The sequence below is a fragment of the Myxocyprinus asiaticus genome, chromosome 40, assembly GCF_019703515.2.
Source record: "Myxocyprinus asiaticus isolate MX2 ecotype Aquarium Trade chromosome 40, UBuf_Myxa_2, whole genome shotgun sequence".
NCBI classification, from domain to species: Eukaryota; Metazoa; Chordata; class Actinopteri; order Cypriniformes; family Catostomidae; genus Myxocyprinus; species Myxocyprinus asiaticus.
In genome coordinates, this window is record NC_059383.1 from 20,863,566 (window position 1) to 20,882,204 (window position 18,639).

The 18,639-nt window shown below is 38.5% G+C and overlaps 1 protein-coding gene across 1 annotated transcript in view; it reads left to right on the forward strand.

Annotated features, from left to right (window-relative positions):
- Window positions 1-18,639, forward strand: part of LOC127431210 (cyclin-J-like) — a 53,036-nt gene that overhangs the window by 23,780 nt on the left and 10,617 nt on the right. Inside the window, exon 3 of the mRNA XM_051681529.1 lies at window positions 7,144-7,354. Coding sequence (XP_051537489.1) covers window positions 7,144-7,354 — 211 coding nt within the window. The remainder of the gene's footprint in view (window positions 1-7,143; window positions 7,355-18,639) is intronic.

Sequence of the window (18,639 nt, forward strand, 5' to 3'; positions counted from 1 at the left end):
ATCCACATTGTAGCAGTTCTTAGCTGATGATTCCATATAGTGGATCCTGTTTTCTCTAGCAAACCCTACAGCCTCCTCTCTTGAGATCACTCTCTGCTGGTCAAGATCTGATTTGTTGCCCACAAGGACCATGGGAAAGTCATCTTGATCCTTCACCCACAAAATTTGATTGTGAAATTTCAGAATTTCATTATAACTGCCACTGTCATTTAGAGCAAACACCAGTAAGAACCCCTCTCCAGAGCGCATGTACTGCTCAATTATTAAATTGTGTGTTCTTGTTGTGGGCCTATATGAATTCACTTATGCATTGATATACCAGCTGTTTTATTTTTTATCACATTAAGAATTTGTTTGCAGCAGTCCTCTTGAGCTTTCGTAGCAGCTGCTGTTTCTTCTTGTTGTGTAAATGTCTTTAATTGCTTCATAATTTTACAGTTATCCCTTGTACTGTGTAAATCATGTGTTTTAAGTCTTCGTGATTTCATGCTGAACTCTTGAGCAGTGTAAATATATTTAAAAAAATGTTTTTGTATATTTGTAAAACAAAGTCTTGTGCACAGTTCAAATGAATTTAAATTCATATTTTCATAATCATCAGCTTTCAGCAGCTGAGTCTCTGGTGCTGCGCTGCAAACATCTAATCTAATCTTAAAGTCAGGATCAAAGCCTGAGTTGACAAAGTTGATGAGCTGTATCATGGTACCAATTAAGCCTGATTGGATTGGTTTGAATTTGTCAATCTGAAACCAATCCTGAAACCCTGAGTTCATTCAGCGACCTTCATGGTACAGGCCTCAGGCCTCCAGTACGGTGGCCCAGGGGTGCACATCACAACAAATTTAGCAAAGCAAAGAAAAGATGAAAACACAACAGAAATAAACTACAGCACAAATAATTTAAGCCACGACACAAAGGAAAAGCCACAACAAAACAAAATTAAAGCAAAACACAACAGAAAATCCACAACATAATGAAATTAAGCCACAACACAATGGAAAAGCCACAAAAAAATTAAGCCACAACATAACAAAATCCAAAGCAAAATGAAATTAAGCCACAACACAATGAAATTATGCCACAGTACAAAGGACACAACACAACATTAAGCCACAACAAAATGAAATTAAGTCTTCTGTTTTGCGGCTTAAATTAATTGCGCTGTGGTTTAATTTCGTTGTGTTCAGCTTTTTTTTTTGTGAGTGCTAATGTTGTGCACCCCTTGGCCACCGTACTCCAGCACTGGCTCAATTTTTTCCCAAATTGAACCAGGGTTGATTTGTCTGGGCTTTGATGGGGAAGTGTGAGATGTCACACAGCCCTTAGAAAACATCCCCTAATGGTGGCTTTACGGTGGTTCCTGCCCAACACGTCATATAGTATTGTGACTGTCTACTCCCCTATTCTCTAAACAATTCACTGTTTATGCTCATAGATTGATTGATTGATAGATGAATGTACTTGATTTCCCTTTGGGAAATCGGGATGCACTTGCAGACGCAATCAAAACTGTACAGAACACAGAGCATACCCCATTTATAATATAATAAATACTGGACAGTTTGAAAAAAATGTTTACATAATAAACAAGATACACACCATACTCCATATTCATTACAAAAAGACAAAATTAGAAGAGTAAACATTATAGACAAGAGTTCACATTATAAAAATTCTGTAGGTTTTCCACGAAAAGTTGCACATTTGGTAACAAGTATTATAATACATTGATTTTTATGTGTATTATGTTGTATAGGTAGTGCATAATGCATAGTGTAAACAAAAATGTTTTTCATGAATAAAATCTGTAGTTTTGCAAATGATTTCAATACAATCTTAGGAAACCATTTTGGCTTTATTGGTACATTTTGCTGCTCTACAGTTAAAATAGGCACACATTGTTATGTTGAAACAATTAGAAATGGCTTCAGTATTGTTGAACCGCGTTGAACTGGTGTTTCCTCACTGCTGGGTGAATTGCACTCATCAGACAGTGAGGTGAAGTGCATTTATTTAGTGCAGAATGTGTGTGTTGTCCTTTTATTGTCTGGGCTGTTTTATTGGGGGGTGTGCTCACATCCGGTTGGGAATGTGAAGTGTTCTGTTTGTCTGTGTGTTTGTACTTGAGTTTGTCTGTTAGCATGAGATTAAAGGACCAAACAATTCTGCTGAGTTTATTCAGCACCAGCTGAGGTTTCTGTGCATTAGAGTGGCAATATCAGTTTAGAAATTGTGTTCCTCTTTTATGGCCTCTGAAAACATTTAATTCTATATGGCACAGACATTATTTTTCATCTGGATGTATGTGAAATCTAGTGACGCAAAGGATTGATACACTATATAAGCAAAATAGTGCAGCTGTTTAAAGAAATAAGTGTAGATAGAAGATTTGGTGCATTATTTGGGCAGAACAGTCATCCTCTGCTCATCAGCATGTATAACTCAATAGTTATGGAATGAATCTGTGCACAGATCAACCATAGTTTGTTCTCTGTTATGCATAGGAAGTTGTCTGAGCTCACCTCCTGTTGTTGCCCGCCTCTCATTTCAATACCAAAAGTCTTTGCAATTAGGTGAAAAGTTAAAAAGATGAAGTTGTGTATTGTAAGCACAACACAATTTGCAAGCCTGCTCTTAATTTTTCAAATGGTGTGAAGGTTGTTAGTATATTTTGCTTGTGTCTCATCATTTTGAATATAAGATAGCTTTTTTTATTTTTTATTTAGCCCCTCTTTAAGTTACGATTTTCAGCCGGCAATTCCCATTTTTATCTTTTAAGCAACTCCCAAAACAGTCAAACCACAAAAAGTTACTGAGCTGTTTTTATTTCCTCTAGCATTACTCTGGGACAGTTTTTATACATGCATCATGTCGCATTTAAAGCTCAATCTCTGGAAGAAGGTAACTGATTTGCACCAAGATGTGCAGTTGACAAACTGATTTCAAATACAACAGCAGCTGTATGGCTGTCTAAATTGCGGGCAGACCCCGCAAAAGAGCTCCTCGAGAGGGTCAAATCCCAGCCCCTCATATCACGGGACAGATGGCAGTGAGACATGGTGGCTGGGCCTGCAAAGGAACCAGCTCTGCCCCAAATGGCCACTATAAAGCAGCACACTTTGTCTGTGGGACTTATGTCTGGAAAGAGTTTGGGGTTTTAGCCACTTATTAAGTGTGACTGAACCATTAGATTTTTTGGCAATGTTTGAGTTATACAGTAATTTCTATGCAGTTGGAATTGGATGTTTTTTTTTTTAAAGAGTAGTCAAAGTTTATTTCTATAGCACATTTAAAAGCAACAGAAGTTAACCCAAAGCGCTGCACATAACTTTTGGGTAGTGACAGAAAATGCTCGATCGCCTTTAGATTTACACTTAGAGCATATAGAAAGAGTAGTTGTTCTTTTGTAAATAAAAAGATAAAATAAGCTACTGAAATTTTTTTTATGAAATCATTTTATAATGAGAATATATTACCTTTTTTTAATAAAAAAAAAAGAAAAGAAAAAAAGCATTTTTCAACTAGAAAAATAGAACCACAGTGAATTCTTTGGCTAAAAAAAAATGTGTTTTTATTAATTTGTTGGAATATTTCTTAAATAAGTAAAGTACTAAGGTAATTAAAAGTAGGCTATACGTTGGTGCCTTCAAGGGGGCGCCGTTTACCCTCTAAAGAAACACTGGCTTGCCCACTATCACCTCATCCGCCATGATCATAATAATACAGTTGTTTCTATCAGAGCATGTGAGCGGAGCGGTGATAATTCCACCTGAGCGGAGAGCGCCTTTTTGAGGATTCCACTCGCTCAACCCAGAATGCGCTTTGTGAAATGCTGGTTTTGGAACCTGCAAAATAAGCAATAGGACTGAGGGAGTTCAAACATTGTTTTAGTGAAGTTGCAAACCTTATAGCCTACATAAATGCAAAGTATAAATCAAAGTTAAGAACGAGGAAATTGAAAGGGAGTGTGGAGAGACTGAGAGTTGGCAAAGATTCCTTAATCTTACACGTCACATTGCCAGAAAGCACGAGGATGTGCAACGCAAACATGGTGCAGCAAAAGGTGAGCTGGTAGGCTACACTATCAATAATAGATAAGTAGATAGTAAGTAACCTTGTTGTTTTACCATCATGTCAGTGCAGCTGCCAGCTAGATGCAGGCCTGGTTCTGTGGGGGTGTGAACGTTAGAGCACCCTCAATTGAATATGTAAGATTAATAATACTGTATATTGGCAAATCAGATTTCCTTGAATCCCAGCGAACACAAAAAATCTCTATCAAAACTAATAAACATGCATGATCTTGCAAATCACTGTGTCCTAATTTGTAGGCGCAGCATTCTGCTTTCATGCCTCTATTGTACAATTGATCATTTGATTGGTAAAGATTTCCGCTCTCACATAGAGAATTTCATAGCGGAATACTCTTACTAATCGAACACCTGTTGCTTTCAATACCTGCTTTGGGATAGAGTGGCACATAACTGCCGGTCAATTTCCTAAAGGCAAATCCACACCTTAATGATAAGTGAAACGTAAAAAACTGACTCTAGATTAGTGCTTGCGGATAACATCTTCCATGCACAGAGAAAAAAGCTATAAATGATTGTACATGGGGGGAAAAAAAAGTTATTAAACGAAGGCAGTGTAATTCGTGAATCTAATCATTTTTATTTGTTTTTGGGATCATTACACATGATTTAATCTAATATATAGTATATTGGACAAAATCTCACTATGCAGGATGAATATTTTTTATTTGTTAAATCCATGGTTAAACCCTGCTATACATGGTGTAAAGAGCGCATGCCCAACACATGATCTTTTAAAGCATATAAAGTCCAGATTCACTTTATGCTGCTTTAAAAATATCAAGGAAAAACAGGAGGCACATGGTATCTACTAATATAATAATTATTATGGCCTATAATTAACCACAGTCCTTTAGATTGCATACAATTCATACATATATAATTGTAGGGCGTATTAATCAAGCAACAATACTGAAAAAGAGAAACTTTCACTGCTCTTTTCTGGATAACTTAATACACCTTTTAAAACTGAACACAAAATTAGGATGAGAAATTGCTCATTTTAATCTATAGACCTAAAGTCCGGTAACATCGAATCAGTAACCTATTAATGTATCAAATATACAGTATAATCATTCCGTGGAGGCAACTGAAAAACAATTATGAATTTCACTTTTACCTGTATTTCCTGGTACCAGTCAATGTTTTCATTATTGCCATAAATGACTCGAACAGACTTTAAAGTTGGAAAGATTGTGTTTTTCTGGGTCGTTTGTGTCACTCAGATCCAGTTTAAACTGAAAAGCTTGAATTTGCGCATATGCGAGTTTTTGTGCCACCACACGTTTTATCACTCGAAAAGGCATGTTTGATGACTTGTTTAAAGTAAATGAAGGTAATTTAAAACTGAAAAAAAGTTAAGGCATTATTTGAAGATGTTCAATGGCATATGTGCTGAGAAATATTTGACTGATTACAAATGATAATGAAAGTCTGGTAGACCTGTTGGCCGTTGTAAACCATTACAAAATAAACAGCGATATTTTATATACTAAAACACAATAATACAATCACATAATTTCAGATGTGTACGTTACTAAGCATTTGATAATTTAATAAATGTCGGCCTATAGCCTAGCCTATATTTTACCCAGATGGGCACCTCAGCCCATTTGGGCAAAGGGACAGTTGCTCGGCCACTGAAGTCAATCCACCCTTCTGTGTACATGTCGGAGCGGGATTTGAGCGAACTTTTTTTTTTTTTTTTTTTTTTTTTTTTTTTACCAGTGATTGTGAGCGGTACTTTAGCAGCGCGTCCACTTGGGCCGTGAGCGGTTGAGCGGAACACACACGCATTATTGAGGTTATTGAGCGGAGTGTCACACCGCTCCGCTTCGCTCACATGCTCTGGTTTCTGTTTAACACCGAATAACGTATATTGTTAGACATTCTATATTTAACATAAAATAATTCAACAGCAACAAGCATTTGTTTATTTAGAATTTCCCTTTGAAACACCACCTTCACTTGTCTCGCTTATTTGTGTTATAGCGTGCCACTTGAATCATCAGCAGTGCTCGTAAGAGGAGCGCTGTGAAATTGACAACAACAAACCAGCTCTTAGACAAAACAACCAAGCAATTGTTCATACAAGATATGTCAGATGTTTTCCCTTTTAAAAGAGATACATTTTGGTCCCCCCTGGTAAACTGAAAGTGCTTGACTCTCTGTAACTCTAAAAAATGAAATCTGATATGAGTTGAAATGATCTTCCATAAACAAATGGGTCTGGTTTCATTTAGAAAAGAATGAAAACATTTTTTTTATGAAATTAAATTATGTACCTGTTCGTCCAAGATTGGTTCCACGTGAATGGTGTATAACTATTTAAAAAACATTTTAAGTGTTGTTTTTTTTTTTTTTCTCAACTTAGAGAAATTGAGCATCTGAAACATCATATGGTTTACTGTAAAAATGTGCATTTCACAGAGGCGGTATAAATATATTTAGTCTGGAGTTACAATCTCAGGGAAAAAATGTATCAATTAATTTGTGGCTTGTTGATTCTCCTGCACAGCTGATAGAAGACGCGCATTGTCACGTGCTCATGATAATGGCACAGTGTAGAGAAGTTTACAGTCCCCTACTTTTGTTTGCCCAGTCACATATGTTCACTTATAAATAGTAGCCAGTCAGTGCGAGTGTTAACACTCATGTGAAAGGAGACACTATGGTAATGTAATAGTATGCTATTGCCTCTTTATAAAAAGAGTGAGTTTACATCACCATTATTGTTAGCCTATTATTATTTATCTCACAAAGTGTTTTCTTGGCACAGACTATTCACCTTTGGCTTGCTTACGGACTATATTTATTTGTGTGCCACCCTAAAATATTTGCTCTTCCCCTCTGGCCACCCCATTAAAAATTCCTGGAGGCGCCACTGAGGCTATCGTCTAGAAACATGGGAGTACTTTTTAGTACTTTTGTTAGTGTTGGAATTTCATGTTTCATCCTTTTAAAGCTTTTCTCATTATTTAACTTGCTTGATCGATAGATATTGTTTATACAAAAACCTTTACCCTCTTCCATAACATTCTTCTCTCCATAGGAGCTGAAGTTGCCAACATACCAGGCCCATTCTCCACAGATTGGGATGCGGCGGTATTTTGCCGACCTACTCGCTGTTCTCAGTAATCGTTACCAGCTGTGCCCTACGGCGCGTCACCTGGCTGTCTACCTGCTCGACTTCTTTATGGACCACTATGATGTAGCTGTGCGACAGCTCTACGTAATCGCCCTCTCCTGCCTCCTCCTAGCCAGTAAGTCGAAGCCGAGATTAATTTGATTGTACTTTCAGCCAGTGGGCATACTGTGAATTTATGAAGGACCCCCTCCCCCGTACATATGGAAAATGTGTAAGTCATATTTTTTTTCCAGAAACAAAAAATGACTGTTGTAATTATGAACTTACAAAATGTATATCAGGGTAAGTCTTTTTGCTGGCATGGTGTACAGGACTAAGAACTTGATGTTTAATATGTGTTTAAATTAATAGGTGTCATTAATGTTCCTTTCATTAGGCTACTATGAAATTTGTAAATACTTTGATTACTCTTATTAATAAACTAATACCAACATAATATGCAATAAACTGTTAAGCACTGTATAGTGTAGTAATGTTCACATTAACATGTTATCTTGTATTACCATATATAGCCTACATAAGAATGAATTATGTTTTATTGGTGTATTATAATGTGCTTTTCTGTGTATAGTGAAATTGTTTTCCTACTTATCAAATCATTTCAATTTATATTTCTATCACGAGAAAAAGGCACCACCGACAGCAGTAAAAGGCAAAAAGAAAAAAGACATTTACATTAATTAATTCACTTTTATCCAAAGCAACTTACAAAAGAGTAACACACAAGCGAATCATCTTAAGGAGACAGTGGTACGAAAAGTGCCATATTACAAAGTTTCACTAGCATCAGAATAGCATTCAAAATAGATTAAAGTGCAACAAGGGAATTTTTTTTTTTGTAATTTTTTTTTTTTTTTTTTTTGTGACTGGTCAAGTGCTCATGGAAAAGATGTGTTTTTAGTTGTATTTTGAAGACAGAAAGTGAGTCAGCTTCACAGATGGAGTTGGGAAGGTCGTTGCACCAACGTGGTATGATGAAGCTGAAAGTCTGGGAAAGTGTTTTGGTGCCTCTGATTTGGTACAACAAGGCGACGTTCCTTAGCCGACCGCAGGCTGTGGGTGCATAGCTCTGCAGAAATGATTTTAGGTATGCTGGAGCAGATCCAGTGACTGTTTTGTATGCCAGCATCAGAGCCTTGAACTTGATACGTGCATCAACCGGCAGCCAGTGAAGAGAGACAAGGAGTGGTGAAACATGCGCTCTCTTTGGTTGATTAAAGACCAGACGTGCTGCTGCATTCTGGATCATTTGCAGGGGTCTAAGTGAAGCCTGCAATGTGAGCGTTATGGTAGTCCAGTCTAGTTATGACAAGTGACTGAACAAGAAGTTGTGTGGCATGTTCAGAGAGGAAGGGTCTTATCTTCCTGATATTGTAGTGTAAATCTACATGATCTTGCGGTCTTTGAGATGTGGTCTGTGAAATTTAGTTTATCGATGGTTACCCCTAGATTTCTGACCGTTTTGGAAGACATTACTGTAGTTGCACCTAGCTGCACGGTGATGTTGTGTTCAACAGCAGGGTTGGCTGGAAAGACAAGGAGTTCGTTCTTGGCTGGGTTGAGTTGCAGGTGGTGTTCCTTCATCCAGGCCGAGATGTCTGCCAGGCAGGCAGAGATTCAAGCAGTCACTGTGGTGTCATTGGGCTGGAAAGACAAGTAGAGTTGCGTGTCATCAGCGTAACAGTGGTAAGAGAAACCATGTGCTTGAATGATGGGTCCCAGTGATGTTGTGTATATAGAGAAGAGAAGTGGCCCAAGCCCTGAGGTACCCCAGTAAGTAGCTGATGTGACTTGGACACCTCACCTCTCCAGGCTACCTTGAAGGACCTACCTGAGAGATAGGAATTAAACCAATTAAGCACAGTTCCTGTGAAGCCCAGCGAAGAGAGGGTGGAGAGTAAGATCTGATGGTTGACTGTGTCAAAGGCTGCAGAAAGGTCCAGTAGAATCAGGACTGATGATCTGGATTCAGCTTTCGCCTGTCTCAGCGACTCAGTGACAGACAGCAGGGCAGTCTTGGTGGAGTGTCCACTTTTGAAGCCTGACTGATTGTCATCCAGCTTGTTCTGTGAGAGATAGGAGGAGATTTGATTGAAAACTGCCCTTTCAAGTGTTTTTGCCATGAATAGGATGAGAGAGACTGGTCTGAAGTGTTCTATTTGTGTGGGGTTAAGTGTGGGTTTCTTCAGCAGCGGGGTTACTCGAGCCTGCTTAAATGTAGTGGGAAAAGTGCCTGTAATATTTGATATAATTATGGGATATAGTTGTCCAGCATCTGCGGAGAGCATCAAAACTAGCATGGCTACAATAACGAGCAGTATTTTCACAAATTTTAATTGTATAAATTACATTTAAATGTGTCTACATATATTTACGTTTAGCAGGGAAATAAATTTACAGCGCAAATTGTGGTTACACCAGGAATGCTTGTGCATCAGCATTAGGCACTGGAAATGACCCGCCCCTTACTGAAACAGAAAATATTAGTTAGCAAATATCCAGTCATGTCTGAAATGAACGTTCTGATTGGTGGATCAGCTTACTCGGACTGTCTGTCTTACTCGTACCATCAGTTGCGCTCCCGCCTTCTGCAGCTCTGTGCACGTTTAGAGAGACACTTTGTACACTTTTTTAAAATAATAGTAATAATAATAATGAAAACAAAATCCACACAACGGTGCTGCGGCATCGCGTTAGATTAAAGTTCTAGGTCAAAAGCCTATTCGTTGTTCTGGCAGCCATACGTATTATCACTTATTTTAGGTGGGCATACGCAAAATCCTAAGAAAGATAGATGGGCATACGGCGTATGCCCTAGTCCAGTGGTTCCCAAACTTTTTACAGCGGCGTACCCCTCCAAACATTCAGCATCCTTTTGCGTACCCCCTCTCTAATGCATAGACAACATTCACACAATGTATTTTGAAATTATGTATATTTAACACAATTATCTTTGTAAAACAACTCCCTTACATTAAACATGTTATATTTATACATGTTTTGTACATGTTATATTTGTACGTTACAGTATGTTAATCATATACATATTGAATAAATGGCTTACCGATTGAGATGGGTATGCTAGATATGATATAACTGCATAACTTGATGCTCCCCCCTCATTGCATAGTGGTACGCAAGAATAGTGTTCGGTTCTGTGCCTGGAATTGCACACCATTGCAGGTACGACATTGCCGGCTGACTTTGAGTATTGTGCGTTAAGTATCTGTGCATTTACACGGTCAGCTCAAGGTGCTTTTTTATGTCACATTTGACACTGTTAGCAAGGTTGAGCTCATTTGCTGAAAAAACATCATGCAACAATGGAAAAACAGGTCTCTTGCGTGCGAGCAATGTGAGTGAAAATTACTGCATGTGAATGTGGGAAAGTATCTGGCCACACCGGATGTCTGACACCTGTCATCAAAAATTATGAACTTATACCATCAGAATTAGAGCCTGACCTATATGGGATTTTTTTAGACCGATACCGATTTTAGAGAGGGAAAATGATTACCGATATGGTGACTGATATAGCTAATTTTTGAGCTGGAATGAAAACAGACCTTTTCTATGTGGATTGTGCACCGATATGACTATGCAAAGGTACTCAGATGGCTGCTTTCTTAAATATTTTTTATCAAAGAACATTTGACATTATTATTATACATTGTCAACAAATTCTAGAAATGAACACTGATAAAAAAAATAAAGAATAAAAAAAAATACAATAAATAGCTAAATAAACATCAGTATTGTGTGTTCAGTATCAGTCAGTTGCTGACCATTTAAATAAAGAATAAATTAAATAAAAATCAGTACTGTATGTTTAGTATAAGTCAATTGCTGACCATTTAAATAAAGAATAAAAATACAATAAATTGCTAAATAAACATCAGTACTGTTTAGTATCAGTAAATTGCTGACAATTTAAATAAAGAATAAATTCAAATAAAATAAATAGCTAAATGAACACCAGGGGCCGGTTGCACCAACTATATGTAAGTTACAACTTAGCCTTAGTTGTGGCGTAAATGGGCACTAAGTCACAATTTACACTTTACTAAATATTTGAGCATTGCACCATAAAATTTAGGTAGGACGTAACCCTACGTATAAACTAAATATATACGGCAGCCTCTGACCAGGAGTAACTGATGGAATAAAAAAGCAGACTCATTTAATGACATCAATGAACTCATGTTTTGAGTGACAGGCATCAGTCCTTTTGACATATATGATAATGTTGGCATTTACATTCGTTTACATTTACGAGAGAGAGAGAGAGAACTTTTAAGCGGCTCTTCAGCATGAAACCGTTCTAACGGTGCCGTTTTTAGGGTGTGTCACCCGGTGTCAAGTTTCAACACATTCAAAAAAAAATAAAAAAATAAAATATATATATATATATACACTATATTGCCAAAAGTATTCGCTCATCTGCCTTTAGAGGCATATGAACTTAAGTGACATCCCATTCTTAATCCGTAGGGTTTAATATGACGTCGGCCCACCCTTTGCAGCTATAACAGCTTCAACTCTTCTGGGAAGGCTTTCCACAAGGTTTAGGAGTGTGTTTATGGGAATTTTTGACCATTCTTCCAAAAGCGCATTTGTGAGGTCAGACATTGATGTTGGACGAGAAGGCCTGGCTCGCAGTCTTCGCTCTAATTCATCCCAAAGGTGCTCTATCGGGTTGAGGTCAGGACTCTGTGCAGGCCAGTCAAGTTCTTCCACACCAAACTCGCTCATCCATGTCTTTATGGATCTTGCTTTGTGCACTGGTGCGCAGTCATGTTGGAACAGGAAGGGGCCATCCCCAAACTGTTCCCACAAAGTTGGGAGCATGGAATTGTCCAAAATCTCTTGGTATGCTGAAGCATTCAGAGTTCCTTTCACTGGAACTAAGGGGCCAAGCCCAGCTCCTGAAAAACAACCCCACACCAAAATCCCCCCTCCACCAAACTTCACAGTTGGCACAATGCAGTCAGACAAGTACCATTCTCCTGGCAACCGCCAAACCCAGACTCGTCCATCAGATTGCCAGATGGAGAAGCGTGATTCGTCACTCCAGAGAACGCGTCTCCACTGCTCTAGAGTCCAGTGGCGGCGTGCTTTACACCACTGCATCCGACGCTTTGCATTGCACTTGATGTATGGCTTGGATGCAGCTGCTCGGCCATGGAAACCCATTCCATGAAGCTCTCTACGCACTGTTCTTGAGCTAATCTGAAGGCCACATGAACTTTGGAGGTCTGTAGCGATTGACTCTGCAGAAAGTTGGCGACCTCTGCGCACTATGCACCTCAGCATCCGCTGACCCTGCTCTGTCATTTTACGTGGCCTACCACTTCGTGGCTGAGTTGCTGTCATTCCCAATCGCTTCCACTTTGTTGTAATACCACTGACAGTTGACTAGAATATTTAGTAGCGAGGAAATTTCACGACTGGACTTGTTGCACAGGTGGCATCCTATCACATTACCACGCTGGAATTCACTGAGCTCCTGAGAGCGGCCCATTCTTTCACAAATGTTTGTAGAAGCAGTCTGCATGCCTAGGTGCTTCATTTTATACACCTGTGGCCATGGAAGTGATTGGAACACCTGAATTCAATTATTTGGATGGGTGAGCGAATACTTTTGGCAATATAGTGTGTATATATATATATATATATATATATATGATATTAAAATGAATAAATGTCTATTTTTCCAGCCTGTTGTATTAGTATGTATCACCCCTCATTTATTTTAGATACATTTCCTATATATTATTATTTACACAGGGCAAATATACTATTCATTAAATCTACTTTTATTACGTATCCTATTTTAATGTCTGGAAAACCAGACTATTAAATATTACGTTTTATAAATGCAACGACTGGAATTGTTTGGTAGAAGGGGGTACCAAACTGTGAATCCTGAACAAAACAGTTTGGTGAATACATGTTTACACATTAGCTTCCACTCAGCTGACAACAATGAAAGTAGCTACGTGATTAGCTAGTTAGCTATAAGCTCGTTGCCACGGAGAGTAAAAGATGGACTTTATTTACTTTCCAGCATTGCGTCTCGCCAATTAGGCAACAGCATGAAATCAACACTCGCCACACACAATCCACCACCGCACCGTTGTCTGCTGAGCTGCAAAAAGATGCTCTGATGTTTACCTTTCAATCTGCTGCATTACTGACTGCACTGACAAACTATAGCTGGCTAACAGCAAACAGATGTGATAAACATGAGTGACATGGTTGTCAGGGACAGGGTTAACGTTATATTAGTTATATAAAATGATGGGGTCATTTTTTAGTAAATTTCCGGCATGTATTTCCCAAAACTAGTTAGCAATTTAATGAGAAGCGATCGCTCAAATCCGCACCGTTTAACTCCGCCCTGTCTGCAGAGCGACCATCAGCTCAGAGTCAGCTCTGTAAACAATCGGAGCGCACTCTGCTGGACAAACTATGTAATGACACCAATTCTAAAGCATTGTTTTCTGCATTATATGTTCTGAAAAAAGTTTTCATATCGGTAAATTATACGCCGATACCGATATATCGGTGAAAGGCTAATATCGACCAATATATTGGCCGGGCACTAATCAGAATCAAAGCTCCCTGTGCATCTAACCTTAAATACAAATTAAGATTTAAACTGCGAAAAACAAACAGACAAACTAAAATCGTTGATGACTGACATGTGCGAGTGAAGTATCAGTTTTACTTGCTATCACTAAGCTACATCACCTAGCAGTGAGCTGGGCTGGTGAAAAAAAGATACTTGTGTGACGCACGACACATAAGTAGATGCATTTTTTTTTTTAACCGCAAAAGATAGGGTTATTTCATTGCATATTTATCTGACCTTTATGACACAACCATTCTGGTGTTTCTACACTAGGGGGGACATAAAATTATTTTTGCCAGTGAGAAATACATAAACTGGGTTTGAATATTATTTTAGACTGTGATGAAATTAAAAGAACGGTAAATCTCTGAATTTTATTCACGTACCCCCATTGTCACTTCACGAACCCCCAGGTGTACCCTAGTTTGGGAAACACTGCCCTAGACTACACCACTGCTTTCAGTGCTCAATAATAAATATGGCAGGTGGACAACGGTCACTTGCCCTTTTAGGCCACTGCTGTGTTGTCACCAAATCTGACATTTCTTTTAAATTAATTTTATACCTTAATGTAAACTTTTGGTTTTCTGTTATGTATTGAACATTCAGTACATGTATATGGACCGTTACAATCAAGATACAGGAGGTTTTTTCATAGTCGAGCTACAATATTCATCTGTCTGTCAGAGCATACATGACACAATGCTTGATTACATATTTGAGGGAGGGACATCAGCTGAGGAACTGTTAAAAACATGCCATACGTCTTTGGAGCATGCAAGTGCCCAACGCCGAGGTCAATTGTGGGTCTATTTAAAGTGTATATTTCCTGCTAGACGAAGCCAAGCTTCAATCGCTTTATCTAGGTCTGTATGTCGGACTTCCCAAAAAGTCGGGCTGAAGCATTTACATGACATTTTAAAAAGGCCAATTATTGTTTTGATCCAACTAAATGTAACTTTTTAAAGCATATGGAAACATGCTGACATTATTACTAATACTGCTTATTTAAACTCTTAAAACTTCTTGTTGTCTAACATGAGTTTTTTGTCCAAAATTAACAGTAGTCTTAAGAAGCATCGGTAAGAGTGGGTTGAAAATTTAGTAATCAGTAATGATTTATATATTGATAATAAATCATATGCTGTAATTTTACAAAGAATGTTTAATTTATAGCTGTCATGGAGGTACTTTATAGCTGTATAATGTCCAGTTTTTTTTTTTTTTTGCATTTATAAAAAAAAAAAAAAATGACTTTACATTTAGTGAAGAAAATAAATATTTTGAATAAATATTATGTGTAAAAATATATTGGTTAAAATTAAATCTGTAATTCTTTGTGGTGGGGCGAGTGAAAATGTTGGCAGGGTGAGTAAAAATGGAACTACTACCCTGGCACATAAGTAAATATGCCTCATGACACTAGTGTGTCTGTGCTACTGGTGTAGTTCAATAGAGTGTAGTCATAAAAATTGATGCTTGATTCCCTTTTCCTGTGTCGGAATTGCCAGTAAACTGATCGAGGTGGCTAACCCTAACCTTAGCTTCCAATGAACTAAAGCAGTGAGGATCTAAGTGAGTGTGTCTGCCTCTGTGCATTGGCTGGATGTTGTATTGTGCTGCGTGACAGCTGTGTGCATAGAGAGGACATGGCCTCCGCTGGCCTCTAGACCCCTCAGTCAGTCTCCAAGGCAACCTATCCAGTGCACAAATCAGACGATACTCTTTCTCTCAGAGCTCAAGGTAGCAAGTCAGGGCTCCAGATGCGACTAAAATGGTTGCAAATGCAACCCAACATAATTGATTGCGACAATAATTTAAAATCTAGTCACCACTGGCGACAGTCGGGTTATGTGCGTTCATATGCAGTTTCGTCAGATATCATCTTGTGAGTTATTGAATACATCTTTATAGCGCACACCAGTGTGTCTCGCGCCGCTTTTCACCTGTTCTGTTTGATGATCTCGCTGCACCGCACGCAACAACAAACCCAGTGCGAGAGATTTGTGAACAAATGACTCTTTTGAACCGGGTCTTTTTCATGAATCACCCGAAAAGAACTGAGGGTGTGAACTCAGGAGCTCAGGTTAGCAGATTGAATCAGATTCATTTTCTCAGTGAAGTGTGTTCACAACTGGGAGTGCAGACATTTCAAAATAGAAGTCCCATGTGTATTTCGGGCTTCTTTATAATTAAAAGTCAGGTATTGTGTACCACGTTTTTCTTCTGGTAATTATTGATTGGGATTGGAGTAGCACAATAAACTGCATCTGGGATTTATTCAATTTGCTCTCCTGTAGACTCTGTGTCTGGGCCATCTGATAACAGTGTGTGTGTGTGTATATATGTATGTGTGTGTGTGTATATATATATATATATATATATATATATATATTAGGGGTGTAACAGTACACAGAAGTCACGGTTCGGTACATACCTCGGTTTTGGGGTCACGGTTCGATACGAGTTCGGTACAACAGGAAAAAGCAACAAATCACAAATGCTAGGTTTCTTTTCATTTATTTTGAACAGACAGTAGTGCAAATTACAGTTTGTTCCACCTAGTGGCATTTAGTACCCCCTGAGGTAGTTGGTACATTATAGCCTCCTTTAGTGTATTAAGCACTAAGCAATAAACAGAGTACACTCTTGCATAGGCCATATTTTTTTTGTAGGGTTGATAAAAAAACAAAAGGTATTTAGTCACAATCAGCTACAAAACTTAAAAGCATCCCTTGTGTTATAAAAGTACAAAATAAATAGAATAATGAAAAATAAAACTTGTGCATTAGGAGAAGCCATTCTTGTTTTGGGTTGGTGCATAGATGGTCTCTTCTGCTCTTTTTCCTGTTGTGGCGGTTAGCAAACAGTGTTGCATTACTGCGCACGCCCCCTTCTGGATTAGAGTGTGGATCACTTGTGACTGACTCAGATGTATTCTTCGTCTGACTGCATGCACCGAACCGTGACGTCTGTACCGTGACGGTTCGGGATGAATACATGTACTGTTACACCACTAATATATATATAATATATACACACACACACCGATTAGCCACAACATTAAAACCACTTTATTGAAAACCACTAATATTGTGTAGGTCCCCCTCGTGCCGCTAAAACAACGCCGACCCGCATTGCAGAATAGCATTCTGAGTAAACCGTTCAGAGTAAATTCTAGAGACTGTTATGCGTGAAAATCCCAGGAGATCAGCAGTTACAAAAATACTCAAACCATCCCATCTTGCACCAATAAACATGCCACGGTCCAAATCACTATCACATTTTCCCCCGTTCTGATGGTTGATGTGAACATTAACTGAAGCTCCTGATCCATATCTGCATGATTTTATGCACTGCACTGCTGCCACACGATTGGCTGATTAGATAATCGCATGGATGATTGTTGGTTCCAGATGGGCTGGTTTGAGTCTTTCTGTAACTGCTGATCTCCTGGGATTTTCATGCACAACAGTCTCTAGAATTTACTCTGAATGGTGCCAAAACCAAAAAACATCCAGTGAGCGGCTGTTCTGTGGACGGAAAAGCCTTGTTGATGAGAGAGGTCAACAGAGAATGGCCAGACTGGTTCGAACTGACAAAGTCTACGGTAACTCAGATAAACACTCTTTACAATTGTGGTGAGAAGAATATCATCTCAGAATGCTGTCTTCCTTTTCTTCTGCTTTCTGTCTTGTTTCTGAACAGCAATCTAAATCAAGCAATTCTGTGATTTGGCTCGTTAATGTCTCAGTTTAGGAGCCATTGGCTCCTAAGTAATTTTTTTAGTCTGGAGCCCTGTTCAAGTTACAGCTACCTTGGCATGCTACAAGCCCCATCACTGTCTAATAGGTGTGTAACGGTTCACTAATCTCACGATTCAGATTTTATACTGAACTCAACGGTTCGGTTCACGATTCTTTAAACTAAGCCTGAATCAAGAAAAGTTAAGATTTATAGTTTTATTTATTATTATTATTATACTTTATAGACATGCTAAATTAAGGCAAAAATGTATTGCAAATGGTGAAAAGGGTCCATCCTGCAGTAAAAAAATAATGGCATAAATACTCTAAGGGAAGTCAACGATGTTGACTTGAAACACTGGAAGACCCATGTAAAACAGAAATGCCCCACTGTTTTCTCATTTTAGAGGCTCAATTTAGTTTGTATGACATCACAGTCTTTGAACCCTGAATCTTTCTCTTTCTTCAGACCTTAATTCTGGCCGCCTCTTGCTTGGGGGAGGGTTGTTTTGTGCTGGCCAGCAATTGGCAGTGTTCAGGCATTAATTAATTGCTTTCAACTGAATGAATAATGGCTTTGCTCATGTTCCTTGTTAAAATATCCCTCCCTTTCCCTAAGCAATTGATTCAGGCTGCTGCTGCTATTGTTGGGTTTCTATAAGAGCCGCTCGCCCGCAGTCAATGTGTGTCAGGCAGGGCTGGACTCGAAGCTTAAAGCTGAGAATATAGCAAAGAGTTTCCATTCAGACCAAACGCATGATTTATTTTGACAAACTGTGGGGAACTGCTTTTTTTGCATGTCTCATGATAACCATTTATTATTTGTTTTGAAATCTCTTTTTAAAGGGATAGTTTACTCAAAAATGAAAATTCTGTCATACCTGTATTTATTTACCTTCATGTTGTTCCAAACTCATGACTTTCTTTCCTCCATGGAACACAAAGATATTAGGCAGAACAATCAGAACACTTCAGTCGCCATTCATTTTCATTGTATGGAAAAAATATGCAATGAAAGTG